Here is an 11,517-nt window from a genome sequence, read left to right on the forward strand (position 1 = left end):
TATGTTCTCTTTCATATTAAAGAACATTTTCCTCTTTCTGACCTTCACAGAGAAATCACCACTCATTTCAGTAGTGTTTGTTAATGTATTTATGTGCTAAGAGCTGCAAAGGTTCTTATTGAAAGAATTGTTCTCGAAGGTGTATAAAAGTTTTGAAGGTAACCTCTGTATAACAATCTGTAGCAGGCAACTGGAAAACAGTACTGAGAAACAGCAGAAAGACAGTGTGAAAATTGTGTTGTAAATATTTGCTGCATGTTGTACTCTGATGCTTTTTTTCAACTGCAAGTTGCCAGTTTACTGATGTTTCCTTGGTTATCATGTCATTCTACCTGGATGTCTGTTGTCCTGTGAGCTTAGAAATAGTCCTTATGTTACAGTGTTTCTGGAGCTGTCAAGTTTATTAAAATGTGGGATGTCTCTGCTGAAGGACAGGTTTAATATACCATAACAGCATCATGCCTGTGCCTGCTGTAACAGCGATGTCCCCAGCTGCTGCAGGACTTTCCTCAAAGGACAAAAGTATTGTCTGGGTCTTTAGGACTTGGGGAAAACACTTAGCATCAGACAAGGTCAGTCACTCTGTACAGATATGTGCTTAGGACAGTGGTGAGAGCTGCAGTGTTAGTACCTTTTAAACTGTCAGTTTCAGTCTGACAAAGCCATTTCAGTCCTGCCCCGAGTTATTTCCTATCTATGGAAAGGATCAGTCAAGCTTGTGCTTTCATTTTCACCACCCAGAGATCCTGGTCACATTTTGGATTTTCAACACTTAAATATAGCTTCTGACCCACGCTGAAAATGTTAAGACTGGCCACAGCTCCATTGGGCTCACAAACGTTCCTTTGAAACAGCTACATTGTTTCTAGTTCATTTCCTATGGCTACATTTTAACATTGTTTCTATGGTAGGAGAAACTCCCTTATTTCCTTAAAGTCTTTGTGTACAGTGTTCTGATAATTGTAGAAAAGCAAGAGTATCAATGTCATTGCAAACACTGGATTTCCAGTGAAAGAAGGCAGACCCCTGAAGCTGTGACTTCAGCTGGGAAAATTATTCCATTTACAGTCAGTGGCTCTGACAGGTAAAGTTCCACATCTGAATCTTGCGCAAGAATAAGTAAAACCTCATACATTTTCATTTTTATTTTACTTTCTTCCTCAAGAATATAGAGATAATGTATGTGTAATATTGGTGCAATGAAGCAATGTGTAGTGATCAGTAAGAAAATACTGTTAAAGAAACAGCAGTGCAACAGAAAGAATTCAAGGATGGGAACAAAGGATAATATTGGTATGTGGAAATGCAAAGGGAACACTTTCAGGTTTTACATGTTTCTTTTCCTACTTTTGTATAATCACTGGTAGGCAGTATCACCTAACTCCTCTCCTTGGTGTGAGGGGTTGAGACCTTTTAATATTTTGTAAATCTTCAGGTTTTGGTACAAAATAGTAGTCTCTCAGGAGATATCTGGATTAAATCAAACCCACATAAGCTGCCCCTTATGCATTGTCAAGATCTTGGTATTTATTCTTTTTTACAAGAAAGAAGATGAGGAAAAGGAGAGGTAAAAGTATACAGTGTTAATCAGCTATGGAGAAAAAATATCTCAAAGATCAGAAAAGGACAAATACCTTTGTCCTTTTACATGACTCTAGAAAGGAAGACATTCAGAAAATTCAAATTCAAAAATGCTTTAGTACCAGCCTACAACTGCAACAGAAAATGTTAAATTTTAATTAAAATAGAAAAAAGTTAGTTGTTAGCAGTGGGCTACAGTTAATGGTGAATTGGACATATTCCACTCACTACCCCAGAAAAATGCTGCTTTATTTCAGATTTCAGATTCACCTTTCTCTTCCATTATTATTCCTACTTCATAATTGCTGACACAGCATCAAAGGGTCTGCTTGTACATTTAAATCAACATTCCCTTTTTAATAAGTGATTGGGAAAGAAAAAGGTATTGTAGTTGCTTAACAAAACTTTTGGATTTAGAAACTTGGCTGGCACTGAAGTAACTTACAGTATTCAGCTTCCAAAAATGCTGTTAGACAATTGAAGAATATTTATTTGTCTGTGTATTTCTTGAATTGTAAGAGTCAGAAAAATTTGCCTGTTCTTCTCTTTTGCAATTTGTACTATGAAATTCAGCAATTCCTCAAATGTCCATATCTTCTTTAGTCATAATTTCTAGAGCTCTTTGCATTGTTCATTTAATAGCATGCTAACTGTTGTCACTACCCATTTTTCTTTTTTTTATTTGTGGATGAACTTCATTTGTTTGTACATCATGATGATAAAAATATTACCATTCAAAAGCAGAGACGTTCAAGAAGTGTGAGCAAGAATATTCACACTAAAAGGTTTCTCAGGTGTAAGGTCTGACATAGTGGCTGAGATCTTTTAAGATGACAGTCCTTTCTAAAATGCCAGATTCCAAAAATCCAATGGCTCTTCCACGTGATGATCCCCTGCCTACCTCCCCATCCATCATATCATACACACTTTAATTCCATGTTTAATTTGTGTGTATATGTCTTCACTCTCAGCATGCATCCCACTGTGATTCTGTTAATTCTCATAGGAAATACTGCTTCACTGTCCATCAGATTACTTCTTGTGCTTTTTGGGAATAAGAGCAGGATATGACTGTAATTAAATAGAAAATACCTATTTCAAAGCCTTCTTTTCTTATATGGCTCTGCTGGGAAGGAGAGGCACCTATCCCACCCTCTCTGCTCAGGAGAAATTCATAAAACTCCTACCAAATCTGAGATTGATTTACACAGTTTTGGTTTGTATTGTGATGTTCTCTGAGTAGAATAAAAGACAGGAGTGGCTCTTCAAGATTGTTTGAAATCGGAAACTTTACCTACAGTTTATAATATAGCAGAATGCAGTGTCAGGGACTATTTACAAACATGTTACTTCTACATTCAGAATTGTTTCAGGGATTGTCTTGAGCAGATTGCATCTTCAATTGAATTCAAATGGAGTTGTAATTAAAGATATCCCCATTACTGGCATAACAGCCAGGGTATCATGAATACAGAAAAATGTAAATTGTGCTATTGCTTCTGTATCTGACCTGAATATATTTACAGTTACTCTGCTTCATTCTCCCCACTACTCAGGATTCAAGATGGTTCATTAGCTTGGTCACAGTCCATGGAGTATTGCTCTAGTCAGTCTGACCTGAAAGTAATGTGTTTACATTCAGGCAGTGTTACAACTGAGCCAAGTCCTCCAGGCAACACTGGAGTGGGAACACTGGATTGTGCAGGAGCACCAGGTTCCTCCAGTGGGAACACTGGATTGTGCAGGAGCACCAGGTGTCTTGGTACACCCTTGGTACCAGTCAGTTTGCACCTGGCTGCAAAAGCATCTTCAGTCTCTGAATACAGACTACTCTGCAAGTAGCACAGCTCTAGTTGGGAATTGCCCCATCAGAGCAAACTGAGGCTACTGTACCATCCTCAATCTATATTAAATCAACTTGGGAATCTGCTTCTGTGGTTTAGTTTTCCTGCTCAATCAATAACCTGCCTTGGATTAATAGTGCTGACTGTTAAGAGTAACAGCTAACATCTAAAAGTGAACTGCAAATTTTAATGAATTGTGATAGGGAGTTAAGACATATCTCTAGTGAATGTGTCAAGAGAGGATAAGTCAGTTCCAGGTGCAGAGTCAACGCAGACAGGTTAAAGCACGTTAAACATTGTGTGATAGCCATCACTGATGTATGAAGAGCTGTCACTGGGAGAGTTTTGCATGATGATGTGTTACATCAATTTCAATAGTCTTTCTGTGACACAGGATACAAATATTCCCTACAATATTGTTTCTGCAGTGTTGCAGAGATCCTTGGTGTTGTAAGGGATAATTCCCAGGAGTTACCTGCTGACTGTCTAGAGAGCAGAAAGTAAATCAGGCTGATTAATCTCTGTGACTGTTACTTATTCATCCATCACTGCTTTCCCTTTGAGGTAGCTATGCCCATGCTAGTAAGGGACAGATAACCTCCAGAGAAATCAAGAAACATGTATACTGCCCCTGTATTTAAGAGGACTTGAGACTAATTTACACTGTGTCATCCATAATGATGTAGAGAATATAAGAAGCATTTGTGTTTGGTGCTGTGGTAATGATCTTGAATGTGGTTTGGTGAAATTACCAGGCTCAGTGAGAAAGTCCAGCCTTTCTTGCAAGCAGCACACATGCCTTCCTTGAGTAGCTGGCTGGGGCAAAAATCTCTGGCTTCTCATCGTGTCTCTCTCCTGTATGTGGGACTGAAGCAAACAGGTTTTTATTGAGTTTATTTTCTTGATCTACAGTATGGAAAAAGTGACCAAAAATGGTGAAACTCTTAAGTCAAATAAATGTAGTCATGACAGGAATTCATTTATAGAGTTGGAAGGGACCTACAAGGATCATCAAAGTCCCAACTCCTGGCCCTGTGCAGGACGCCCCAAGAATTGCACCTTGTCCCTGACAGTGTTGCCCAAATGCTTTTTGAACTCTGTCAGACTTGGTGCTATGACCACTTCTCTGGGGAACCTGTTCTAGTGCTCAACCACCCTCTGGGTGAAGAAGCTTTTCCCAATGTCCAGTCTAAACTTCCCTTACCCAGTTTCAGGCCATTCCTTGGGTCCTGTCACTGGTCACCAAAGAGATCAGTGCCTGCCCCTCCAATTCCCCCTCTCCCATGGAAGCTGTAACTGCAGTGAGGGCTCCTCTCAGTCTCCTCCAGGCTGAACAGACCAAGTGACCTCTGTGCTGCTCATATGGCTTCACGTCCAGCCCACCATCTTCATTGCTCTCTTTTGGATGCTCTCTAACAGCTTAATATTTTTTTAATATTGTGGCAGCCAAAACTGTACCCAGGACTCAAGGTGAGGCCATACTAGTGAAAAGTAATGTGGGACAATCACCTTTTTTGACTGGTTCCAATTGCTGGCTAAACTTTGGAGACAGTGATCGTGCCCAGCCCTACCTGACAGTACAGCAATGGCAGCTCTGAACCTGTGGTCTGTGTTGGGCTTTCTTCTGCATTTTTATAGCTTTGGTTGGGTGGGAGACAGCACTAACAATAGGTGAAAAGAGCAGTAATAGAGCAGTTTGTTGCTCTTATTAGCAGATGACCTGTAGGTGAGTTTTGCTTTTAAATGGCAGTTAGTGAACCCAAATGTTTAAGCAATGTCAAACATGATTTATTCATAAAAAATGTGATTTAAATATTTTTGGTGGTTACTTACTTCTTCATGCTCTGTGCGTATATGGGTGAGTCACCTTTTGCTGAATCACTGAGTGGTGTGCCTCCCAGCAGCAGTGTGCAGGGATTTCCCGTTTCACAAGTGGGAATCTACCAGTAGTACCTCATGAGAAAGCTACCTCAAGGTAAGCTTTGAAACTGGGGACACATGGCACAGCGTGATCTGGTGATCAGAAAGGGACTGGCAGTGAAGTCTTAGGAAATCTGTATCCTGCTCTGCTCATAGTTCCTGGTATGAGTTAGAGTAATTAACCTGTCTTCCTTGTGCTCCATTGTACACTCATGCAACTTAGATACTAGATTAATAAAATACCCTTGACTTTTTAAATGAGAGATCACTACTGCTGTTTTTGTATTAACACCATGATGTTCAGTTACTTTCCTGTGTGACTGAAACAAGTGTTAGTGTGTCTCACATCTTCCTTTCTTGAGAAGCAGCCAGGTGTGGGCGTAGGCACACTTAGGAAACCCCCCATGTAAGTTCTGTGACTCCTTGTAGATCGCCCCCATTAAGTGCCCAAGCCTAAAGTGACAGAAAAGGCTCTTTAGTGAAGTTGTGAAGGTAAGGGGGGTGTGCAGAACAAAATTATCTTTATCTTATGAAAACAAAAGTAATTTCTATCTTTTGTATTTTAGTTGTGTAAGTAAGGTGTGTTAAGTAGAGGAGGGACAGTGCGTTGTTATGTAAGCAGCAGTTTCAAAATTTTAAAATGCTGACTCCCTTTAATTTCACTACATTTTAAGCCTTTGAATTTTTCCATTGCTGTAGCTAATTTATACCAACCTCTCAATTTTCTCCCAGAAGCACTTCACACTAGAAAACCTCATATGCTAAAAATATGTAGGACACGAAAGTCCACATGACTAACAGGTACAAAGTACCACTAGTTACAGCTTCCAGAAAGAAAGACCTACAGGAGCTGAATCCAAGAATACTTGGGAATAGCTACTGTTGGCCAGTCTGTATGTGGAGCTGCTGGTTTTTATCTTCTTTTTTTTCACATGATTTTTTTGCTAACCTTTCCTTAATGTAGCAAAATGTTAGGCAAAAAGAAAAAATATTTTCATTTGTAATTTCTAAGGGTTTGCTAAAGTTACTCATTGTTATTATTTCTTCACGGTTGACTTCTGTACATGAAAATGTGCAGAAATGTGGATGCAGTAGTTACATTCCTAACTTTAATTATCTTTAATGAACTCAGATTAACCAGCTTAATTCTCCTTTGGTATTTGAATCCAGCTATTTGCAGGACTGGTTTGGTGCATGAGAAGTTATTGCATTTGGCCTTTTCTTGCTCACATTATGTTTTGTTTGTTTTAACCAGGGAAAAGTAGATTGTACCAATATCCAGTGTGATCTCCTGGGAGCAGGAAGTCAGTTCCAATAGGTATTGTTAGGTGTTTGTGCTTTTCATTAGCACCAAGGTCCTGTGTCTGTATGAAAACAGAGCCTTTAGTCTCTCAGAATCAATACTGGCAAGAGCAACTTACAGCTTAACACTTAAAATTAATGTAGAAAATCTTCTGGCTTCCTCTCCCAGATCTCAGATCCAGATTCATGGCATGTTTCATTTGAGCCATCTGCAGGTCCCTTCCTGTGAAGGGCAGTCCCACATTTCCTGTCTCACCACCTCCAGCAATGTATTCCCATCAGTCATTGAACCCTTGACTCAAGCCTGTCTGCTGGGTTGTGCTCAGCCCTACAAAAGTCTTTTGTTGGATCAGTGAGCTCGTGTGTAGTTGTGATATAGATCTGACACAACAGAAGTAGTGAGATTGTGCAGCTTGAGAGAGGACTGAATAGGGCTGGTACTTGCAGGTAGATGAAACTAAATATATTGTAAAATGGCACACAAAAGTTACATGAATAATTATTTCTAGCCCCTGAATCAAAAGCAAATTATACCAAAAAATGTGAAGGATCACAAATAGGAGGAAAGGAGGGTAAAGAGTTAGAGAAAGAGAAGGGCAATTGAAGGTATTAAAGGGAGAAGAAGTAACAAGGAAGTGGCTAGAAAAGCAGGAATGATTAAAGAATGATCAGGAGATTGTATGTTGGCAAATAGTGGTAACAAATGCAGGTAAAAATTAGAAAATACCTTTCCCTGGTCATTGAGCATACTGTTGTTGTCTTTCAAATACAATAGATGCATGAATCCCAAGAAACAATTCTTCTGTCTTTCTGGGTCGAACTGACATGCCACGGTTTTGTGAGCAGCCCACAGCAATAACGTGGATGCTGGAAGGCAGAACCTTTGCCCTCCCTGAGCTCAGTCTGGGTGAAGCAGGGAGGGAAAGTCCCAGGCACAAGTGCCTGTCCTGAGAAGCACTTCATGCAGAACAGGCACAGCCCTGAGAGACGCTGGAAGTCCCTCTGGGTTTACCACTGCTGTGTTGGTTCACAGGCGGGCGGCTGATCTGGATGTGGTTTCCATAACACCTTAGTCCCGAGGTCACGGATTTCCATGTCCTGCCTCCCCCCCGCAGGGCCGAGGAGGTTCTCCAGCTCCAGCAGGTGGGGCTGGAGAGGCGGTGTGCTCAGGGTTCCCGGTGCTCCGTGGTCACCGTGGGGATCACGTAAATCAGCCTGATTCATTCCCTCGCCTGACTTGGAAATTCTGACATCTCCATACAACTCTGCCCGAGGTTGTTCGTGTCATTTGAACTGCAAGAGCTGGGGTATGAAAGCACTGTATTTGCTGTGTGGTTGAGAGCAGCTTCCTTCAATGAATTGATTTGTTGTGCCTTTTTTCCTTTGTGATTAGGGAATTTAATTACTTATCTGCTTAATTCACGTTGCAGTTAAGAACTGTGTGAAACGAGAGTAGTCTAGAAGTCCCTCTAGGTGAGACACGTGAAAGTATTCCATGTCACTCAGATTTTACAGCTAAGAAAATCTTTGGGTTTGCTTTGTTTTCTGCAGCTGTTTGATGCTATCAACTGCCTGGCAAAGGAAAATGCCCGGTTGCTTGTGCTGGGCCGCAAACATATGCTGACAAACTCTTCAAATTGGAAAAGAGAAATTATGAAGGAGATGCAGAGTAAGGCAGACTTCTTCTTTGCTGAAAATATGTAAGTTGAAGAAAACAGTTCAATATAATAGAGACCAATGCCTGATTTATGTACATTTTTCTCTAGCTTTTAGTACCATTACTAGTATCTTCATCTGTGTCTGTGAAAGAAACATATCCCTTGCTACACTTGCTTCAAAAGTACATAAAAAGTTGCATTGGGAAGACTTTCATCACTTAGAATCATATTGACAGCTGTATTGTTTATTAGGATTTATGACTGATAAAACCACTGCCAAGAGCACAGTGCCCTGAACTACAGAATTTCTGGTAGCATCAGTGTGCAGTTGTGGTCTGCTGCTGTGCGGGGGTACACTGTTGAGTTTTAGCAGTTTTGTTCTATACAGCACAGTATTGTTAAACTTTGTGGCAGGAGATTATATTGTTCTATTATCAGATTGTGAGAAGAGGAAAAAAGTCCTCTAAGTAGCACGTGATTAATTTTTATTGCACTCAAGCTTTTGGTGCCCTGTGGTAAACCATTTTTTATTTTACAGGGAACTAGAATAGTGGTGGGAATTTTCAGTGTTACTGATGAATAAATCTTGATCAGCATTTGAATCACTTGATCAGCATTTGAATCACTCACTGCCTTGTGAATGACGTCTGTCCTTTCCATTTGTTTTGTGAAGCTCTGAAGATGACCCCTTCTTGCTGTATGCCACTCTCCGCTCGGGCAAGCACTGCCGGTTTGTCAGCAGAGACTTCCTGCGGGACCACAAGGCCTGTCTGTCCGACAGCGTGACACGCCACCTGTTCCGCAAGTGGCAGCGCGGCCACCAGATTGTGTTCTTCCCTGCTGCAGCAGGAAGGAGCATCAATTTCTTGGTAAGTTTTCCCACTGCAGTCAGAAAACACACAGAGCATATTCATTGAAGATACATTATTTCAAACCCTAGAAGGCAAAATGTCATGTTGAAGCCTAAGAAATGGATTTGTAGCAGTATGCTCAAAACTCCCATGTTAACTGAAAACCCACTGGATTCACAAAGCATGCCACAAACCAGAAAACTGTAAGAGAGCCAAGAAATGCTACCTAAATGTTTAAAATGGAAATAAAAGTTTATGTATACAAATATTTCCAGTGCTGGAAACTCTGTAACCATTACTGGTCTCAGTAAAACCTAAGTGCCAATGTTTTAATTTATTTTAAATTTTGAAATCCCTTACTCTCCTCTGCAGCACTATTATAAAATATCGTACTTCCAATTATAGAGTTTCTTTCATCTTTATTTTAAAGAAGCTGGAAAATACAGGCATTTCAGTATTCACTGTAATAGTAACCTAACGTAGGTGTAAAGTTTCATGAGGGAAAGCCCATAACAGTCAAGTTTATAGTTAGTATTCAGCTACAGAAACTGCAGTAATGTCATTTTATGGCAGAATACTACTTTTGTCTAGCAGATATGTATCCTTGTGAACAGTACAGTAACAGGAATGCAGCTGTTAAGATTTTTCTAGGGAAAAATCCATCATGTGACATTCTACATGCAGTTCTTTTGTTATCTGCTGTCTGTATTGTTACTGCCTGCTTAAAGGAATACTGCATCTATGCTGATTAATTTTCTTCCTTTGCTGGTTGGAATTGTAAAATAACATTCATGATTACAAACAGAGATAGCAGTTTGTAAGAATGACAGCCTTTCATTCTTTGTTGCCATACATACATTACTTCTTATGGAGCCAAATAATGAATGGTGGGTCACCTGAGCTAAGCTAACACAGCTTTAGCTGTTTCTTTCTCTTGTACAAAGGGACTGTTAATTTTCACATCTTAATTCCTATACAAGAGATTTGGGTGATTGATATTCCCAGCCATAGCTGTCTTCTAAGTTTTTCTGGAAGCTACCACAGTAAAGCAGACTTCCAAGACTATACATATAGAGTGATAGTATGTCCTAGGAACCATAATTACCAACCAGTAATGTTTCTTTTGTATTTGTCTTATATATGTTGAATTAGTTTACCTGCAATGTAATAGACCTGAAAGATTGTTTATTCTTTTTGTTCAACCAGATGCTTCTGAAAGTGTTAGTGATAAACCCTTTTCTTACTTCTCCTTGGGACAGAGCAAGTCAGCTCTGTAAATAGACACACTGGGAGAACAAATGCAAGATGTCATTAATGTCATTAAATCCTACACTCCAGCCTATAAACTCCACATCCTGAGTAATTCCCATATGATTTCATTTAACTGAACAGAACAACAATCATTTTGTCATTTCTAGTAATTGAGTGCATTATCCTGAAATCATTATTATCTAGTGCAGATTGAAGACAGAATTTATAATGACACCTAGACCACAAAATACTAGAAGATAGTTTAGGTTTTTCCTCCAGTACTAAAATTTAGAATTTGTTTTGTATAAGAAAATAAAAATAGAGTTGTTAAGAGATAAAACTGTGGAGACTTCTAAAGTAAGCATTGGAAGTTGTAACTAACTACCTGTAACTGATATTTCAGTAATACTTTGTACAAAGTCTAAAATAAATGTTTTCCCTGTGTTTTTTCCCAACAGCCAGCTTTGCGTTACGACTGTGTGGTACAGACCACAGGTGATACATGGCATATTCCCTATAAAGATGTTTTTGAGGAAAAATATTCATATCAAATACCAAGAAAATGGCTCTGCATTCACCAGAAATGATGAAGAATGTAATTGGATAAGCTGGAGCGCCCTCTTTTTTTTTTTTTTTTTTTTTTTTTTTTAATTAAATCTCTGTTGCTGGCTAGGAGAATTCAGCAGGACAGTTATGGGGTGAGGTGTGTTACTAAAGAAAATTGAGTGACTGCTTTTGACAAAATCGTTCCTGCATACATCTCTTAATACCAACAGTGGTGGTCCAGTGGGGGTGAATTATGTCCATTATTTCTATTTTTACAAGCAATTTTTGATTTGAATTAAAACTTGCTTTTTCCTGTTGGAATTGGAGTTTGGGCATTTTTATCTTTTATTTTTTCTCAAGCTTTTCATCTACATTGGAATAAACGCTGTACATTGAAGAAATTAAGCAAGACTTGCAAAGTACCTTCAGAGTTTGTGGTGCTGAGCTTGCACGAGTGTTGCACAATGTCTGCCTCTAGTCAGTGGAGCTAAGGGGGATAAATGGTGCATTTACCATTCACCAGACACACACAGACCTAAGACTTCCTCACTCTAATTAGAGTTT

At 39.5% G+C, this 11,517-nt stretch overlaps 1 protein-coding gene across 1 annotated transcript in view; it reads left to right on the forward strand.

Moving 5' to 3' along the window:
* PRORP (protein only RNase P catalytic subunit) overlaps positions 1 to 11,029 on the forward strand; it is a 45,482-nt gene extending 34,453 nt beyond the window's left edge. Inside the window, exons 6-8 of the mRNA XM_058807342.1 lie at positions 8,199 to 8,347; positions 8,979 to 9,174; positions 10,866 to 11,029. Coding sequence (XP_058663325.1) covers positions 8,199 to 8,347; positions 8,979 to 9,174; positions 10,866 to 10,994 — 474 coding nt within the window. The 3' untranslated portion in view covers positions 10,995 to 11,029. The remainder of the gene's footprint in view (positions 1 to 8,198; positions 8,348 to 8,978; positions 9,175 to 10,865) is intronic.
* Positions 11,030 to 11,517: the final 488 nt, after the last annotated feature.

This window comes from Ammospiza caudacuta, chromosome 6 (assembly GCF_027887145.1).
Source record: "Ammospiza caudacuta isolate bAmmCau1 chromosome 6, bAmmCau1.pri, whole genome shotgun sequence".
NCBI classification, from domain to species: Eukaryota; Metazoa; Chordata; class Aves; order Passeriformes; family Passerellidae; genus Ammospiza; species Ammospiza caudacuta.